Source organism: Pteropus medius, unplaced genomic scaffold (genome assembly GCF_902729225.1).
Source record: "Pteropus medius unplaced genomic scaffold, Ma_sr-lr_union100, whole genome shotgun sequence".
Taxonomy (NCBI): domain Eukaryota; kingdom Metazoa; phylum Chordata; class Mammalia; order Chiroptera; family Pteropodidae; genus Pteropus; species Pteropus medius.
Window position 1 is genome coordinate 24,074,930 of NW_024344240.1, and position 21,020 is coordinate 24,095,949.

At 36.7% G+C, this 21,020-nt stretch overlaps 1 protein-coding gene across 7 annotated transcripts in view; it reads left to right on the top strand.

Moving 5' to 3' along the window:
• Positions 1-21,020, top strand: part of ERC1 (ELKS/RAB6-interacting/CAST family member 1) — a 482,353-nt gene that overhangs the window by 429,215 nt on the left and 32,118 nt on the right. For 6 of the 7 annotated variants that reach the window (XM_039869201.1, XM_039869202.1, XM_039869198.1 and 3 more), the window contains one exon: positions 15,770-15,958. In XM_039869201.1, coding sequence (XP_039725135.1) covers positions 15,770-15,958 — 189 coding nt within the window. Of the gene's footprint in view, positions 1-15,734; positions 15,959-21,020 lie in introns of those variants that run through there. The other variant, XM_039869205.1, reaches the window with a different exon arrangement.

Here is a 21,020-nt window from a genome sequence, read left to right on the forward strand (position 1 = left end):
TGATAGAATTCCTTCAAGATGACTGCCTTTGCCCTCCTAATGGCCTACTAGGACATTTAGGCCCCCAGGAGGTACAACACAGGGGTATTCAAGGTAAATTTACATATTTTAATCTCAACTAGGATTTCTCTGTTAACTGGTCGCCAGCCTAGAAGTGTCTCAAACCCCCTTTCACCTCTTCTCTATCTTAAAGCCCAGAAAGAGTCTTCCAGAACTGGATGACTATCAAGATAGAGGCCTACCCATCCTATTACAGAAGCAGACAGGAAAGGAGTAGGCCTCGCTATATCTCCTTTTATATATACTCTCTTCTCACTACCTGTCAGGACTTACACATACTGTAAATTACTACACGAGGCTTCCTTATATGAGATCTAGGTGGCTTAATGCATATCTGAGCTTTCACATAAGGTAAGTACGTTGGGAGGAAGAGAATTTGTAGTCAACGCTAATTATTTAACTTGGAAAATAGAAAAGGAAGAGAATTAATTATCCATAATCCCACCACCCTCTTGCAATCTCAATTAATAATTTGTTGTATCAGTCCATTGTTACTGTTTTTCTTACATGGTGTTGTCGTTGTGATACATGGTCATTAGTGCACCTATAGGTTTCTACCTTTTTTAATGTACTATTACAGCTCATTTATGAAACTGACAATATATATTTCCTTCTGTGTCCCCTACAAGACAGTCACATTATTTTTATGGTCTTTTAATTTGGTGGTAAACAGCCTACATTCTCTCTAGACCTAATTTGAATCCAGCTTGGTAGCTGTGTGATTTCCTACAAATCACTTAAACCTGTTCTCTAAGCTTGGGTTTCTCATTTGTTAAATGGCAATAATAAAACCTATAGCAAAGGTTATCGTGAGTACTAAATGTAATAATGTATTCAGTACACTTAGCCCTTTGCCTGGCATATAGGAAGTGCTTAATAAATGATAGTGGCAATGACTTTGGTTGTGGTTATGATATGACCCTAGAATATCCGTGAGATCCACTGATGCTATTGCTTCCTTTATAGATTTCTCTTCTCTCCTAATTAGTAATGTTCTTCTAATTGTATAAGTAACCCATAATCCTAGTAATTAATTTTTCCTGCAGCAAAAGAAATTAATTTTTTTTTTTTTAATCTCTGTTTGAATTGTAAGTTCACCAGTACGGCCTAAGCAACAGGATAGATACTGCCCCCAGGTATCAAAGCATGGGAGGTTATCCACGAATGTTAAGTCAGACTAATTACCTTTAAGAAGCACTCCATGGTGGCAGATGACTTTTTCTCCTGACCCAAGGATGACGTTCAGACAATAGAAAGAAGCAGAAGCCACTACCTCTGCACTGTGGTTCTAAGTAATTCTTGACAAGCTTTGCGATTACATGAACATGTAGAGGCAGAAACCTCTTAGGCCACATGAGTAAGTTGTAAGTAATTTGGGGAAGAAAACTTCCTCTTCATGTATTTTTAAGACATAATTTATAGTGTTCCATAGGAACATTCTTTGTAGTTTCTGCTGAATGATTTAAGGTGACATTGTCCTCTGACTCACTTGATTTATTTCCTAGGCTGAAAATTACAGTGTTTTAAACATCTCTGGAGCATATTTTCTCAGGTCCATGAGTTTTTATCTTTTAATCTTTCTATTTCTCTGTACCTAACAGAGTTGTCCTATAATTTGACACCATTCATGTTTATCAGTATCCTAGATTGATCTTAGTTCCAGTCAGTACCTAGTGCACCTTCTAGAATATATCAAGTTCACTACGCACACCTCTCAGTTAACATATGATAGGACTCCCTTTTATTAACAGTTTTGGAAGACAGGCCTAACATTTGCCTATTATATCACATTTTTATTTTATAGAGTTATGTTTTGGAGTATACGATTTGACTCACATTTTATCTGAACTATTAAACAACAGTCTTGTTACAATAGGGTTCTACAGTATTCCTTTCATTAACTTGTCCTCAGCTCCTCACTAATTTGTTATTTTCTATACATTCTCTGTCTTTAGGATAACTGTCTGTTTTGGGTTAAAGGAATATTTTCTTAGACGCAAAAATGCATCATCAACCAAAACAAAAGAGCTATTTCCCCTTGATGTGTCTTCCTCCTCCTTCCTGATCCTCAGATGACGAGGCCGAAGTTTCCAGCTGGATCTGGCAGTCAGCATTTCTGGGATAAATTAAATGAGCACACTTGATTGAGGTGTAGCTGGACTGTATCACTGTCTTCCTATTATCCTGGGAGATCAAAGGAGAGCACAAATAGAGGCTTAGTCTTTAAAATATTTGAAACAGATGGCTGCTAAAAATTCAGGTTTTAAGGCAAGCCACTTGTTAGCAAGATTTCATTTCTTTTTATTGAAAGATAGTCAACACTGAACATTTACCACTTTTCTTCCTCAATTTCAAGACTAGAATCACAAACTTTTTGCATGAGGAGGAATTTGGCAAACCTAGAAAGTTCTGAGGCACTCTGGGTTCCTTTTCATGTGAATATAAAATAATTATTCAAATTTTGTCTTCGGCATTTTTGGTATTAAATGAAAACATCTTAAATGTCTTAAGTTCTCATAGTCATTTTGTTGGTGGATCGCTATTTAAAATCAAGTATTCACATTGTTGTATCTTCTAGAAATTGAACCAGGATGTTTATTCCTGACTCTTATGTTTTAACAAACTGAAAAGCACATTTCCACACTCCTTATCATTGACATCTGGGTCTTAAGTTCACATAGAATAATTCTGTAAGTGTAATTTGAAGTTTTTATTGTTTGGTTTAAAACTGACTAAAGTGAGAAAATTACCCCAAGAAATATTTATTGGGATTCTGCCATGTACCACACTGCACTAGATATATGGATTAAAATACGTTAGTCAAGACCCTAAAACAAATACTAAACAATGAATTTTCTCCAATAGAAAAAAATTACACAAGGCACAATAGAAAAACCGAGGTCTCCACAAGAAACTTAAGATTTCACAGAGGAGATGACACTTGAGCAATAGGCATTTGCCAAACAGATATCATTTTAGACATTTGCAAAGATATAGAAGTATAAATGACATAACAAAATTGGTATAATCTTGGTAGTTCACTGTGGATAGTGCCTAGAATATATCCTAATTATTTCAACATAACACATTACCCCAGAACTTGGCAGCATAAAAAAGCAATAAACCTTGATTATCTCAGTGGTTTTTGTGGGTCAGGACTTCAGGAGCAGCTTAGCCAGGTAGTTCTTACTTGGAATCTCTTACGGGGTCATAGTCAAGATGTCATTTGGGATTGCAGTTATCCAAGAGTCTGACTGGGGATGGAGCATCCGATTCCAAAACGGCTCATGCACAGTTTATGCTGTTGGCAACAACCTGCAGTCCTCACCATATAGACAGGCTGCTGCAATGTCCTCGTGCCACAGTGGCTGACTTCCAGAGACGAGAACAAGGAGGAAGCCATGTCTTTTATGACCAAAGGTCAGAAATTACATATCATCACTTCTACTGCAAGTCACTGAGACCATCTTACATTTCATGAGACAGTGTCTTAGGCTCTACTTTTTGAAGGGAGGAATGGCAAAGAATTCGTAGACTTATTTTAAAAACACCGCAGGGTGTAAGGGCAAGGGTAGGGTGACAAGCCATGGTGCTGGTGCAGTCAGCAGTGGGTAGATCATAAAGACCTTAGTATACCGTTACAATCTATAGAGGATGGACAGAAAGGGGAGAATACTGGAAACAATGTCAGTTAAGAGCTTCCTACTTTGTCCTGGAGAATATCGCTGTGGGCTTGAATGGGTACAATAATGGAAGAGTTCGAGAAGTAGGAATATATATATAATCAAGAAGCTTTGGTTCTTCTAAGAAATGTCCCAAATTGTTTATAGTCTTCTTTGGTTTAGAAAACAGAGAACACAGTATGAAAGCCCAGTTATAGTTCAGAAAGTTTAACTTTCCCACAGGAACTATTCAGGTAAAAAGCAATGAAATAAAGCCTGCATGTTCTGTAATGTGTCAAGGAGAGAAGCATCAAGCTATGATGCATAGACACTGCGTAACTTAGCTCCTAACCATGTTTACAAGTCAGGTTACCTCTCTGGGTCTTGAATTTTACACTTAGAAATTGGGGCAAGGAGAAGGGGATAAACGACCTGGATGATGCAAAATTCCTTCCATCTTTTATGTTCTGTACTCAAAATGAGTACAGAATGCTATTTTGATCCAATTCGTGTTTCGTACTTGTTTAAGAATGTTTGACTCAGTAGAAACATTTGACCTATTTACAAATATTTAAATCAGGTTATACCAGTGTCAAGGAATTTTCACTGAATATTTCCTAGAGTTAGCACTAAGTTAATTCAGTTTAATTTTTATCAATTTTCTACATATATAGTTGAAAATGTCCAACTTTTTCAGTATTCTTATGTTACTGAATCATTTCGATATCAATTATTTTTAATATTTAAATGTTATAAAGATTTTATTATCATTTCAATTTCCTTTTTTTTAGTATATGTGCTGCCAAAGCGAGCGCGAGATTTTATTTATCAGTTAGCGTTTTTATCCATATGAAATTTTACTAATAACTTTCTGCAACTATGAATTTTCTCTTTATGCCTACTACCAAATCCAATTCTCTATTTAGCCGGTGTTTTATTTTGTATTGATACTCCTATCCATACAAGTAATATATATTATGAACTGAATTTTTATAAAACAGCAATTATTATTCATTTCTTAACTAATCTGTGAGAAAATTATAAGAATTTCCTCTTTAATATTATAGTTACCCTATAATCTGGAATTGGTCTGTTGTAGGGATTAGCAGATGTTTTTGTAAAGTTTCTGATAGTAAATATTTTATACTTTGTGAGCTATACACTCTGTCAAAACTACTCAGCTCTGCTGTTGTGTGAAAGCCATAGACGGTATGTAAATAAGTGAGCATGACTGTGCTCTCACCTAACTCTGTTTATGGACACTGAAATTTGATTTTCATATAATTTCCAGGTGTCACCAGATATTCTTCTTTTGATTATTTTTTCAACAATTTGAAAAATGCAAAAACCATTGTTAGCTGATGGATTGTAGAAAAACAGGCATCAGTGCTGGATTTGGGCCATGGTCTATAATTTACCAACCTCTGATCTATTGTATTGTATATCCAGTTCTTTGTGCTTCTCATTACTTTCACATGCCATTATATAACCATTTGCAGTTGTTGAATATGTAGCTAAATGCGAATGATAGGATTAAGATGTCCTCAGAGTCAAGATGTCAGCTAGAGTTATCAGAAATAACTTGTATTTTACAGGTACTCAGATACTCACAAGGATGAGCATTTATTATTCCAAGTTTATAGGTGGTGCAACAAATTCTTGAAAATAACAATCGTTAATAATTACTAAAGAAGCTTACTATGTGGTGGACATGCAGATTATTACAATCTCATAAAATATACTATATTCAATGTAACTAGTCCTAGGTCTCATAGCTAGAATGTTGCAGACCCAGGAGTTAAGCCAGACAGTCTGTCTCCAGAGCCCAAGCTCTTAACTACTGCACTGTGCTGCTCTGAAGTTCTGCACTGCTTCACAGAGTCATCAAGACAATGCAAACGTTTTATAACACGTAACACAAGTGATACAAATCTGTCTCTGGTGAAAGCAGCCTCTGCGTTAGAAAGCCTTTGTCCGTCACAGTCTCTGAAACTGGATGCCCAGTAATTAACGTGATTACCACTCAAGGGCCTGCACGCTCATGGCTACAGTGTTTGAACGGGTCGGTCATGTTTATGGTCATGGATGTGGCCACAACCAGCCACATTGCCTGCCCTGCTGGCACTAAAGAATAGAGACCACTGTGTCTGCTTGAAACATAGTGCTATAAGGTGTAAGGTGCCAGAGCAGCTTTTGCCGGAGAAATGTTCAAGTAAATAAAATTCTTAGTTAAGATCATAAGATGCAGAAGACCACCAAAGTTAATTTAATTCCATGAGTAACTAACAAAAAATTTCATGGGGGAAGGAACTAACATGAGAGCACATAAGGCAAGCAGCCAGGCAAACAACTGTACTTTCCTAGAAGGTACAAGTTGGAATTATTCCAAGAGATACTAAGTTCCAGGAGTTCCAGTTCAGAGGAGCCTGGCCTCTGCCAACCAGACCACAGTCTGTGTGTGTATGTGTGTGTGTGTGTGTGTGTATGTGTGTACATGTACGTGTGTTTTAAGTGAGACGTGAACCTGATGCTTTATTCTCTAGCATAGAAATATATGCTCATTGAGATGGGCATGTTAATGAAATCAGGGAAAGCTTAAAATCTTCAGGTACGTCAAATGTATAGCGCTGAACTCAGAAGATAGTCTGAGACACACATGTCAGCCTTAGGATGGCTTTGCAATATTCTTTGAAGTGGTACATCTGGGAAATGATGTGTAGATGGTTTATTAGATAGACGAATAACAGAAGTATAGCAGACCAAATGGCATGAGATCTTGTTGCTTAGATGAATAAGATGGCAGAGGCTTTGCTCCCTGTGGATGATCCAAGAAGGGCTTTCTATTTCTTGTCAGCAGTAGCATCTTATATTTAAGAAGATTATAGCTGCTGAATCCCACATGGCAACTAAGTATAAAGAATCTCCCAAAATTGTGTGGTGCATAATGGTAAAGCATGGAGAGCGCTATTCTCCCTGTTAGTCACTGTTAAAGTCTGAGACTATACACCAAAAATATACTCACTCCCTGGAAAGAAACCAAGGAAAAGCACTAATAACATGAACCAATTAACATGGTGAAGGAAAGGTGTATTTCTGCATTCTCTTGTCCCTTTTTTTCTTTGCTTGATTGCTAGTGTTTCGCTTTCATTCTTTCTGTTTCGTTATTTTCTAAACACTCATATTATATATTAGGTATTCTGATTATATCAGAAACATGGTCTCTATTCTTTGTATTTCTTCAATAAAACTGCTACAAAATTTGGTTGTGGGTTCATGTGTATGGTAGCTTTGTACTGAAAGGTGGGGCTAAAACCTGGTACATAAAACAAATATAAAGATTTTATGCAAACTTTCTCCCACTGTCAAGTCACTTTACAACTATGCTGGGAGCCTACTTACTGTTTGTTAGATCGTGTAGCTTCACATGCTTCAGTCTAGAGGTACCCCATTTCTGGTTCCTTGGAACTTTCTTGACCTGCCTGCACCTATCTTTCCACTTGTGCAAGTACTCTGCTCATTTGCTCTCTGGATCTGTCAGCTTTGTCAGAGTGCTGGGGTTTGCTCTTTCTGACTGTTCTGTTTCTCATATCCCAGTGGGACTGCTCCACTGTACAACTACTCTTCGGAATTGATCTTCGATCAGCACTTGCGGAACCCTGCGTTAGATCAGAGGGAATCAGGGCACAGGGGCCCTTCTTCCAAAGAGCTTGGCATGCTCCAGGGCATCCCAAATTCTCCTGGCTATTAACTTAAAACAGAATATCAGTCACAACTTGTAGGATTTCTGATATTTCTGTGCAGAGCCCCTTTTATCATAGTCACTTTTCTATCCTCAAATAATAAAACTTTGCTTAAGCATCAGTGACTATCAGAGTTTGGGTTATGCTAAGCAATTTCACCCTTCAGAGATGGGGAAGGGAGATTAATTCAGTGACTATATGGGAGGTTGTATTCTCAAATAAAGGAAATGGGTAGAAAAAACAATCTTCCTAATTTTTTTGTCCACCCAACGCCTGGATTACTCCCAAGGTAAAAGGGGTGATGTCTGGAAATCGTTAATCCGTAGGATTTGTTCATGGTGTATAAAATTTTCAGAAAGAATTTGCTTTTTAAATATGATTTCCTGATTGACTATGGCAGACAGAAATCTAGGAAGGCAAACTCAGAACAGCCAAGATCCCTTTTAGAATGTCAGATATATAACACTTTTTGGTGTGTGTGTTTGAAGTGGAAATAAAGATTCTTCATGTGGATAGGTCAGGAGGGAAGAGAAGAGGTAGCAAGGAAAGGAAGAGAATAGCATGGATGCAGAGCAAAGCTATGGGGTGGAGGTGGGGATGAACACCCATGCCTTTCCTGAAATTAGCTGCTAGCTCACCGAGAACCTAGCTTTATTTCAATTTATAGTAATGAGAGGAAGAAGTTAAGGAGACATCCTTAGTTTCAGTTCTAAAAGTGCTCTTTTTTAATATTCAGAAACATTTCCATTCTCTCAGTTATGTAGAGTTCTAAACTGTACTAAAGCTGAAAATATTGGCTTAGGGCCCTTCTGCTCAGATCTTTCCCCATCTTGCTCTGGCACCCCCTTGCCACTGCAAGCATATACATGTGCATTCTTATGTACACCAGGTCATAAAGGCTTCTAACCTGTCACAGTTTGTTTCCTGACTATTTCCGACTTTAGCATTGAGATTAAATTCCTGTATGTAACTTGTCTTTAAATAGCACAGATACCCATTTCTGGTATTTATACACGGCTACAGATACATTTATATTTTCCCCTGCATTCCAAGCGATAGGTAAACTCTCCTTCCCTCCCACCTGTGCCCTCTTAGGCCACTTTCTTGATAAGCACTGTTTAATGAGGAGCCATGTCTACCAAAGGCTTCAGAAACAGAATGAGACTCTCTGTGTTCATAGCAATAAACTTCTAAGTGTCTGCATTGTCTCTTGTGTTTGATTTCATGCTGATGTTGAAATGATAATATGACTAATAGTAAATTGTCTTTGTTTATTCTCCAACTCTCCTGTGTACATACACAACATGCACACACACACCTTTAACCTGACCTTGAAATAACTGCTAATCACAGAATAGTCTCCTTCAGAGACTGGACTCTGGGAGCTTTTGTACAGATAAGCTATCAAATCTCATAGTTACTAGATAATCATACTTGGTACTTTTCTTCTCTGTATTTCTGTAGATTGTGAGAAGGAGCCAATGGATTGTTCTCTGTGGTTTAGAGTCACATCCTTTGTTATGTTATTCCTTGTTTACTGAGATACTGTCAAGGTTAGGACATTCCTTTTTTTTTTAACCCAGGCAACTCCACTTGGCCTTCCCCTCTATACCCAGTGTAATCAGTACATTGCATTAGAGAGAGAAGAAAATGAAATGTTGAGATGAGGCTGTTATTGTGTTTTGCCCAGCAGGGAGCAAGCACGTTGCTGATTTTCAGATCCATCTGTCTAGCAAACATATAATAAAGCCGAGAAGTGTTGTTGTTGTGCTTGACTGCAGCAAATAACAGCTGAGATACTTTATGCATCAGACCACAACGGGTCACAATGGAGCATGAATTATCAGTTTCAGCACTGGAGTATGTACACAGGCATGCAAGGAGTTGAAGGACACCATTTTTACCTATGGCCAACTGCCTGCCTAGTTTTGCCTTTTAAATTCAGCAACAGCCTTTATTTGGCTTGCCCACACAAAAAGTGTGAGCCTCTCTTCTCCCTCTTTTGCTTTATCTTTTTTCCTATGTCTAGACTTTTTCCCCTCATAATTTCTCATCCAGAAGTGTATAGCTCTGGAACTTTACTATACAGTGGGGAAGTCATTCGGCTATTTTATTTTTAGTTTATTTTATATACACATATACATACACACTAACATGTAACCCCTACATGTTCACTAAAATACAATGAATAATTTATTGTGGAGAGTTAAGGCTCAAGCCAAGAAACGAATCAAAGGTGCTTTCCTCTCTTTATTAGCTCTTAAGAGCAAGGAAGAATTTTGGAACACCCATCTGCTCCTAGCATATCTGAATCTAGTAGGGTGGGTGGGCGGCTTTCTTGATTCTAGTTATCGCATTCTCATTCAACCATCCCTTCTGGGTGCATAATATATGTCTGCTTAATTGGTTAGCTTGTAATAGCTTCTGTGCTTCATAATAGCCTTCTCTACCCTTTATTCCCATTTATCTGTACTGTCTTTATCTATACATACTTGTCTGCCCTCTTGTTGGTTAACAACCTTATTTTCATGTATCTTACAACTTTCCAAGTGTTAAAGCAAGTACTTGAAATACCTAAAGCCTTAACATTCTCCATGAGCACATGAATAGATGGGCTCAACAGGAAATTCCCCTCTCTCACTGGTGGGCAGGCCCACAACACACTTCTGTCTATTTGAGGAGCATTTATTATACTGCATAGAATAGGTTTTAACTGAATGAAGACAAAATATAGCAAGCAGTTCTATAGTTCGGATTTTAAGATTCTTTTTATTCTAAACCCTGTTTCCTGTTTCCTTACAACTTTGAGTACAGAAGGTTTTTCTCTTCATATCTGGATTAAGAAATAGAGGATGTTTTCTTTTGTTTTGCCAGAGTGGTAAGGTATGCTTAAAAGTTGACAACAGATTTCTGAGCTGTTTAACTAAGAGGAAATTATTACACATTATTTTTAAAAATGATTCTCAATTTTTTCATATTGCAAAGCCTGTAGCCTTTTGCAGTTCTCATAGACGTGCACTTAACAAACTATAAAGCCCTTTAAATGTGAAAACTTTGGAAAGAGTTTTTATTCTCAACCACATATTTCTGTTTGTAGTAAGATTCCTGGTTAACATTTTTTCATCTCAGCGACCTTGTTAAACAAAAAAAAACTTTGATGACCAAAACTTTTTCTGAAGGAAAGGATTTATTGAGCCAAATGCTAGCCAGAAAAGGACAGGTCCTGGGACATGCAGTCTAAACCGGCCACAGAACTGGATGGAGAAGGCAACACGTCTGCTGTCCTGAGCGGACGGGCTCTTTTATACATTATGTTTTGGAGAAGAAAGATGTAAGTTGTTTTGGAAGAGTTTACATTGGCTACAGATAAGGAGGGGCAGGGCAGGAGAAGGTGAAGGGAGGGGTGCAGTTCTAGGATAGGTGCACAGTCCTTAAGGAGAAAATATTTACTATTTTCGACCTGTGCTGGGCAACAGTCCTGCAAGTTCATGCATATGCAGGATGTGGTTACTTCTTTTTAGATAGCCCCCGGAAGTTGATTCAAAGCTCCAGCTCACATTCAGGAATGCGGGCAGCCTGTTCCTAACTTTATATATGAAGACTAAGTCAGACTGAGTTTCAAATCAAGGCAAAGAGGTTTATTTAGCAATTTAAGGATTTGCCTGAAGTAAGCTTCAAAATTAAAGTTATACAACAAAGATAAATCATGAATTTACACATTTTAATTCTTGTATACACTGAACACATTAGTTCTATTATTTCATGATTTTTTTTTAATGTAGAGTAGGACCACATTCTTATTCATAATATTCTCATAATCAGCTAATACTGATTATGTATGGCATAGCACAAAGGCATTCGCTAAAATTTGTTAAGTGAGTTATATACATTTTTAATTTCAATATGTGTAATTTGATATGCAGCATATCTAATCAGTGTAGCAAAATTATTATGAGGGTGTACTATATTTTTTCAAAGAACTCTTTTCTTTCACGAAATAGCTACATTTAAGTAAAACATAACTGAAGTTCCAAACCTTTGAGAAGAGACTTAATACTATCCCTTATCCTCCTGATCCTGAAGTAATTATTGACCAAGAAGATAAACTTAGTTATTCAGGGGAAAAGAGACTTTGAGACTGGATTGATGAATTTTATTTCCTTGCCTCCTTTTTTACTTTTCAGAGTTTAGATCTTTGCTGAGACCTCTGAACAAGAATGTCATTAATAGAATAGTGTCTCTGGAAGTTAATATGTTAGTTGTTAATGTACCTCTGTTGGAGACAGAAGTATAAATGGTAGCCCAGTGAGAAATCAAAACTGCCATTAGCATTTATGCAGTTAATATATGGACAGTTGACCCTGCCTCTAAAAACTCCAGCAAATAGAAGAACAAAAAGATTTTGTAACCAATTAAGGGCAGTGAGCTAGCCACAAAAGAATCATGGTAAATATAAAAATAATTTTCCGGGAGCACAGTCAATAATCAATAAATATTATCTTTTTTAAAAAGGCGGGGCACATTCCAAACAAGAAAACATTAGTACCCCAAGGGCAAATACCTTAAGTCTCAAATAATATTCAGTACCTATTCATCCAGTCTTTATGATAAAGACTGAGTTCCTAGAATGTGTTGCAACCAACTAATCTATACTTAGAGTGTCTAACACAGAAATAGTAGAGTAGGAAGACAAAAAGAGGCTGTATAATTAACTGGCTAAGGGGACTTTTGCTCTGTACATTTCATCCTGGTAGTGAAAAGCCAAATGGTCTAAGAAAGTGTGTTCAGATTTCATAGATGAATGGGTTACAGAAATGGAGTACTGTAGAATTTCCTATTATAATCTGTATCGAGCAATACAGGAGCAACTCCTCTGTTTTACTCAAGTGAAAGGAGGTTAAAATAAACACTTTTGGAAGATCATTGTCCTCTGTCGCCATATGTCATCAAATGCTGGCCTCTGAAGCCAACTCGAGGAACTGTACATAAACAAATAACTCCTTTCAAGAAAAAACAAAGCTCTCAGTACATCAATCAAAAATATCTCCTTTTTATAATTTTAAATCTTTTTTAACAGCTTGGTAAATGTAGGATTGGTAGAATATGGCTATTTTGGCATTATATTTTATGGAAGCAGAGGTTATCTTGACAAGTTCATTTTTTAACTTCTTTTTGCCAAAAAAAAGATATAGAACTGTGGTTCTGCAAGGTATAGAACTAATGTGGCCTGACCACATTTCTAATGATTTTTGGTAGGACTCCTCACCAGTATACTGAGGTTGTATGTGGACAAAAGATATAACTTATGGATCCTGCAAGACATCCTCTTTCTACTTGGCAAGTGTCCCTCTTCCCTCTTGAGATTAGGCAGTGGCAGTTCTACCTTGTGGGAAATGCAGTTTCTTTTCTAAGTGGCCTACCCAAGTTAGTTTGGGGGTGGGGGAAGAGATAAGGGCATTTCCCACATGAGTGACATGGTTAAATGTGTCTCCGAGAGACCAAAGTAGGTTTTTTTTTTAAGGATTGATTTGGGAACTGTGCTCGTGGGACAGTTTCATATATTCTCACGTAGTAAGCTGTATAGCTTTTTTGGCTTCGTTTTTTAAAAAGCAATTCTCTTTGATGTGGGAAGAAAAGACCGACATCTTAGCCATAGAATGAATTTTTATCCTAGAAAAAGTTTTCAAATTTCATTGTTTTTTAACTTTTCAATTGAACTTTGAAAAATTAGAGTGCAAAACACTATCATGTTTTCAAAACAAGTAGCATTTCAACATGAAATACATTTAAATCAGCTTGAAATTCATCTCTGATTAAGAACAGGGACCTAAGAAGTCAGTTTTTTTATCCCCTAATCATACAATAATAAGCTCATGTCATTCCGTTTTCCTATGAGAAATTTGACCTTTTGATTACTACCATTTATCATATTGTTCCCTTCCCTCAACAGTCATACTTTTTTATGCCAGTTTTCCAATCCAAACGGTAATTACCTAAGATACTAGCTCTTTTAGCCTTGCAAGCCAGATGTCATGACATCTACACACGCGCACACACACACACACACACACACACATACATGCATACACACACGGAATGGGAATAAGTTGCACAAACCTAGTAGAAATCCCAAAGTGATATTTTTTTAAATCAATGTGTCTATGAAAGAAGATAGAGAAGTCTAAGCTTAAAAATAAAATGGCAATTAAAATAGGACTGCATTGCTTAGAGGCATGAGGGATGTGGTAATAGAACCATGACTAGACAGTTTAGTTCTTAAAGTGTACATGCATTTAAAGGAATATTGCCTTTAAAGATTACACTTTGGAATTCTTTCTGCATTTTCTACAGTGAGTATACATGTGTGGTCAGAAATAAAATGCAATTATTTTTTAGAGATTGGTGTTATTTGTGAAAAAACTGTACAATTTCCCACTCTCCAAATCCTCTACTTTATTGAAACAGTCCCTTCCTTTGGTGATTAGCAGTACTGATATATTTATCGTAACATAGTTAGGAAATGTCAGCACAGAACCATGAGCCTGCTCATTGGTGGTCTCTTATAGAACCCCAGAGCCTTCCACAGCAGCACCTAAGTGTTTAACCTTTATCCTTTTAGAATTGTATGTGAGAGAGAGATTAAAAAAATAAAAATAACGCTAAATTAATTCACCCTCTCTGGTTTGTCTAGCCAGGCTTTAACATCTATGTTATATTGTACTCTATAGGCCTGAACTCTGAACTCTGATGTCTTTTGTAAGCTAATGATTGTCTTAGCCAGTAAGCCCTGGCTCTTCTCTCTTTTAATTATTTCATGAATATAGTATTAGAAACAAAAAAATGTAGCATATTTATAAAGCAACCATTAAAAACCATGGTAATGTATAATGTTATAAATAGTACTCACAATATAACATTAAATGGATAAACAATCTATCAAGCAAAATGTGAAGTCTTATACTCTTAAAAATTGATTAATATAAGTTTATAAAAAGACTTGGAAGAAAATTACTAAAATGTTTCAAGTGATATTCTTGATGGAATACCTATTGGCTCTTTTATTATTTCTTTTATGCTTTTTCTCCTATTTTTCAGAGTAAAATATGTGTTGATTTCATAATAAAAAATTAAATATTTCTTTTAAAAGTTATTGAAAAGAAAGGAAAGCAGCAGGAGCAGCCTTCTGAAGAGGCCAGGGAGAAATCAGTGTCACTGTTGAAAGTAATAGCAGGCCTTATTTCTGTTGACTTGAAGATTGTTGAGCTCCTTATTCATTAGGTGGGTCAGAGGTGTCCTGTTGACGAAAAATGCCAGCCTAGTGACATGCAGCAGGTGCAGACCTCTGCCTCGTAAACCCTGGGAATATCTTGAGAATTGCCAGCAGTTTGGCAATGTTTTGCAGCTCTCACAGCTGCTGTGTATCAAGCAGATGCTGCGCTAATATTTCGTTCTTCTGAGATGTGAGATCTGGCCCAACTGCTCCTAAACACCCCAGGCCTTGACCAGCTACCAAGTACCTGACCAGAGTATTATCATGAGAGCTGTCAAATGAAATTCTGGGGCAGAAGTCATCTGTCACTTAGTGTGCTTCCAAAGGGGGTCAAGGGGATAGTTGTTCATCCAGAGTAAAGTGAATATTTAAAAAAAAAAAAGAGAGAGAGAGAGAGCAGGACTACTATTCAAGAAAAACAGAACCAGTGTTACAACTGAGAGAATTTCAGAGAGTCCTTGGCTGTGAGTCAGGTATTTGGTGTTATACAAGGATTTATCAATCACTGTTTAAAAAGAATATTGGAGAATGCAGGAAGCTTAAGCCAGGATGAGGCAGGTTTAATAATGAGTTCACTCATCACATCTCTTGGCCAAGGAAAACATGCACCTTCTCCAGAGACAGAATTTTTCTTCCATTCCAAGAGATGGAGGAACACATGAAGTATATGTTGTCCAGGCTTTCAGATGAGCAAATTTCACTAGCAGTTTTTTGTAACCTACTCATAAATAAATGGGAGGAGAGATTGTGAGGTAACTGGAGTCTGTGAAATAAGATAGTTCTGTGCTTAATCCCCTAAGTGTGGAACTCCCAGTCTCCTATCGATATACTAAGCCAGCATTTCCTACCCATCTCCCAGAATCATGGTTGTAAATGTGCAAGCGTATGGAACTGTTTCTTTTTATAATCCTTAAGATTTCAATACTAATTAGAAGAGCTTTGGTCTTTGGCCAGTCTTCTTTGATTTGGGAGGCATAAAGATATTTGAACTTCTCGTTTCAGATTGACCTTGAGTTTCCTCATTTTTTTCACCTCAGATCATCCAGCCCCTCTTAGAACTTGACCAAAATAGAAGCAAATTAAAATTGTATATTGGACACCTGACAGCCCTCTGCCATGACCGAGACCCCCTGATCCTTCGTGGGCTCACTCCTCCAGCTTCCTATAACTTGGACGATGACCAGGCAACTTGGAAGAATGAACTGCAGAAGATGACCCAGGAACAGGTAAGTCTCTCACTTGAACTTCGACAAGACCCTGTTAAAATTCAGCTGCTACTTAGGTTGATGCAATAGGAGCTACCTTGGAGAATTCAGTGCTCGGATGCCAGAATCTTAGCAATGGTTAGTTCTTCAGCAGATATTAGGAATTACCATTTGAAAAAAAAGTGCTAAATTCTTCTCTCAGTGTTGCTTGCTCAAGTCTCAGAGCTAATTTAGAAGAAAGAGGGTTAAGGACAATCTGTTAACATACCATACATTATTTCATAGAAGTGATGGCCAGTAATAATTATGGCCACGAAAGGAAAGTCCAAATTAAGGATATTCGAAGAAGAAATTCCTGACAAGTCAGTAGCATGTATCTTCACTTGTCTCTAGGGAACTGTGGATTACAACATACTAAGTTTTTAAGTAAAAGAACCATTAGATGAACTAGCTTAGGTTACCACCCTATGCTATATTTTCTGCTTACTGCTGCCTGCAAAATTGTGTTGGCTCTCATTTTTTATGTTGTAATTTTTTTTTAGTTTAATAAGTAAATGAGAAGGTTAGTCTTGAGACAAAACCATGAATAAAAGAAACAGAGAAAACAGGATGAGGATAGGGATAGAGACCAGACATGGAAAGTGAAGGAAAGAAAAATCAAACACTTAAAAATAGAAGATAAGTAGAGCAGTTTTAAAAACATTAACTCTGAGATAGTTTTCAAATAGGGGTTAGTGATATCCAGCCCCTCGTAAGTACTGTGACCATACACCAAAAGACTTAGATGCACAGGTGTTATAAATTTTCTAAAAGTCTTCATCAGAATTTTGAAGCTGTACCCTATTTTCCAGCCAGATAATTCCTATCATTGAACATTATTTGTTTACTCATAATGTATGAAGCAAAATTGTGTTAAACGTAAAACGTCCCATGGTATGATGTTAAAGATAGCAGTGACAACCCTCAGGTCAAGAACTGAAAACTGGAATCCTAGAGCTGTGCTTACTTCCCTACGTTGTGTATATTGCCTAATAATAGACATATTTAACACTCTGATTAGTTATCCATCTTATTTTTTTAATGTGAAAAAATAAGGCCTGCCTCTTAAATTTAGCATGTTGCCATAGAAATTTTAATATCTTTCTTCTTGAAAGAGAAGAAAGAATTACAAAGGACAGAATTAAGTTGAATTCTTCATAGCTCCTTTTGATAGGAATAACCATGTAGTGAAAATGCAACTGATGGTCCGCTGGAAACAGCGCACGGTTAGTTAACTTTAGAAACTTTTACTTCATAATTCTCCATCTAGATAACTTGTTTCTTCACTGCTGGGACCATGTCTTGTATTTCCAAAGTGCCTAGTATAATACTATGTATGTAGAGAATGCTTAGTACAGACTGAGCTGATTATTAATTTGGCAACCCAAGACAATTTCGTCAGTGTTACTTAGTAGCTACTGATGTCAGGAACCACTCAGACATGACCTGAGTCATGACACTATACTCTGTAACTGCCTGGCCTATAGAAATATAACCTGGCATCCGAAGATTTCCCAGAATTGTTTTGTTTCCTTGGCCATTTTAGAAACTGGCTATCATACCAGCTAGATTTATAGGTTTGTTAATTTTTCTTATCATATTTTGTTTTATGTGTTTTGAAGTTCTGTTATTGAGTGCATGCACATTAAAAATTGTTATATCTTCTTGATGAATTGACTCTTTTATCATTATGTAATGGCCCTCTTCAAAGCCAATAATATTCTATACTTTGAAGTATTCTTTGTCTGATATTAATGTTACCACTCCATCTTTTTTTAAATTAGTGAGTGCATAGACGATCTTTTTTTCCATGTATTTGCATTTAAGCTATGTCTTTATGTTTAAAGTAAGTTTCTTGTAGACCGCATATGTCCACCAGGGCACACAGGGCACAGGTCAAGGAGGCAAAACTATCTCTTCCTCCTTGGTACCAGAGGCCAAGGCTACCTCCTCAGTTTCAGTAGGCCAGGCTGCCACCGAGGGCCAGAGGACTGGAACTGCCACCCCTGAGAGCCTCGAGGACAGAGTATTCAGCCAAAGACGATTATTCTCAAGCCTAAAAATCTAATGGAATTTGCCCTGCTAGGTTTTGGACTTACCTGAGACCCATGATCTCTTCCTGTTCATTCCAGTTTCTCCTTTTGGAATGGAAATGTCTAGCCTATGTCTGTTCCATCATCATATTTTAGAAGTAGATAATTTTTCTGCTTTCAACAGGTTCACATCCAGAGAGGAATTCTGCCTCAGGATGAATACCTTAGATCTCACCCAACACTTGATTTAGATGATATTTAGATGAAATTTGGAGTTTAGAGTTGATGCTGGAATGTGTTAAGACTTTTGGGCTTTTGGGGTGGGGGTAAATGTGTTTTGCATGTAAGGAGGACATGAATTTGGGATTACGTAGGGTGGTGTATTATGCACTAAATTGTGTCTCCCCAAAAAAAATTTATATGTTGAAGCCCTGAATTCCAGAATGTGGCTATATATGGAGATAGGGCCTGTAAATGAGGCTGATAGGGTGGACCCTAATGCAATCTGACTGGTGTCCTATAAGAAAAGAAAACGAGGGCATACAGAGAGACACCAGGGGAATATGCTCACAGAGGAAAAAAAAAATGTGAGGACACAGCATATCTGTAAGCCAAGGAGAGAAGCCTCATGGAGACCAATCCTACCCAACACCTTAATCTTGAACTTCTAACTTCTAGAACTGTGAGAAACTAAATTTCTGTCATTAAGCCATCGAGTCTGTGCCATCTTATTATGGCAGCCCCAGCAAACTTATATACTTTCTTTATGAAAGATACTCTTCTCAAGATATAGAACTCTAGGTAGACAGTTTGTTTTGTTTTTTAATACTTTAAAGATGCTGTTCCATTTTCCATAGTTTCTTTTGAAAAGTCTGCTCTTTTCTTTTTCCTGTTATGTTATTTTTTTTTCCTTGACCACTCTCAGGATTTTCTTTTTATCTTTTGTTTTCAACTATTTGAAAATAATGTGCCCACTTGTGGTTTTGTTTTGTTTTCTTGTTTTTAATTTTGGAAAATTCTTGAATCTATTCACAGCGGTGACTTTTAATTTTTGAGTTTTATAAGTCTGCACCCAAATTTTATACTTTTTGGTGTTTTCTTTAGGCGTGATATATTAGTTTTGATTGGACTGAATTTGATAGACGGGTGCATGGATAACAGGTACTTTAGTGTAGTGTGCTATTCATGTCAGCTTCAGTGTAGTACGGGAGTTAAGGACATGCATTTTAGAGTCAGACAGACTTAGATTTGCAGTGTTTTACCTCCACTGCCTATCTGTTTTATCTCAGTTTTCTTAATATCTCTGCCTATAGCTTTATCTTTCAGTGCACATAACGTTGTGAGAATTATAAGTGCATATAGATGACAGTTGTTATTGCTATTACCATCATCATTATTTTCAGTTAATATTTTACTAAAAATCAGCCTACATCAACCTTGGGCCCTACATCAACCTTGGAATTTTCCCTCCTTCTAGAATCTTGAACATGAAAAATTCTGACTGTACATCTTCAGTCATATCTGGGCTTTCTTAATTTCAAATTTCCTGTAATTCCATATATGTTTTGTAATCCAAGAGAGCAGTCTTAAATTTTATAATTTAGTCACAAAAAATTTTTGCAAAGGATCCCAGAAGAAAGTTTCCTCTGTGAAAACCTACAGTTGCCATTTTTTACGTAATATATATTTAGTTCCAATTTTGATCCCTAGGCTCTTTTCTTTTTGTGTGTGTAGTTGTACCAGATTATTTTTCACGAAATATTTCAAACATTCAGAAAAAAACAGAAATTAATATAATATCACCTTTGTACTCAGAATTGACAAATATTATTTTGTTATATCTGCTTCAGAATTTTTAACATGCTAAATATGAAGTCTTCTTCCTACCCTTCTTAGTTTTATTTTTCCTTTTCCATCTGCAGTAGCAAGTACTGTCCTGAGTTGGTGTACGTTTTTACAGTCCATACTTTTACCTTTTAATATACATTTGTTTCTATAAACAATATTCAGTATTGTTTAACGTGATACAAATTTGAAATAAATGATATCATACTATTCAGGCTATCTTTCTTTTCATTATTGTTTGCTGAACCCAGGCCCTTTTGTTACTTGGTGTTAGAAGAGACATTGTTGAATTTTTTAGATAAATATAAATCTTATACCATTTTACATGTGGTTCCAGAGCCCTAAAGAAGATTTCTTTGAAGAAATAGATTAAGATAGTGTCAAAGTCAAGTGCTGTTATAGTACAAAGTATCTAGTCCTAAGAAAAAGTTTTTATTAAGGTCAGTTTTAGATTTAAACATCTGTTTGTTTTAGGAAGTCCCCTACTTGACCACTGTCTGTTATCTTCCAGAATCATAGCTCATAATTAAAATACCAGGTCCATGTTTCCCACACTACACTTCTACCCTCTCCTCCTACATAAGCTACCTTCATTTCTTGGGCAAGACTTCTTGACAACTCTCGGACAGGAAAACTTTGTGCCCCCATGAATCCAGTATTGACACTAACTAACATAGAACCAACATCTACTCAAGGAGTTGAGTTATCGGTTCTTAGATTGAGCACTATAGAACTACATGAAAATGGTGGGAAATTTTCAACTAAAACTTTTCAGACAAATGGCTTTTCCCTTCAGTATAAATGTAAACAGTTATTTTCATAGAGCTCAAGGATTTGGGTCCTGGTTTGTTTGAGAGTAATAGCAATGAGTTTAACATAAATGTGTATGTTTTTAAAAGATTATACTGAACATAGGCTACATATCAATTTCTTAGTTTCAGAAAGATGCAGCAAGGTGGGACACTCCAGATATTTGCAGGTGCAGGTATTGGAAAGACCACACTCATGTGTGTAATCTTTCTCATAGCTGCAAGTGATTGTGTTCAACTCACAATGAGATGAGGAAACATTGATAAGTCTCCTATGGCTCTCTTATTCATACACTGCTACATTGTAATCATGATTTCCTTGTAACCATAGAGTTCAACTTTTCAACTTGTTACCAG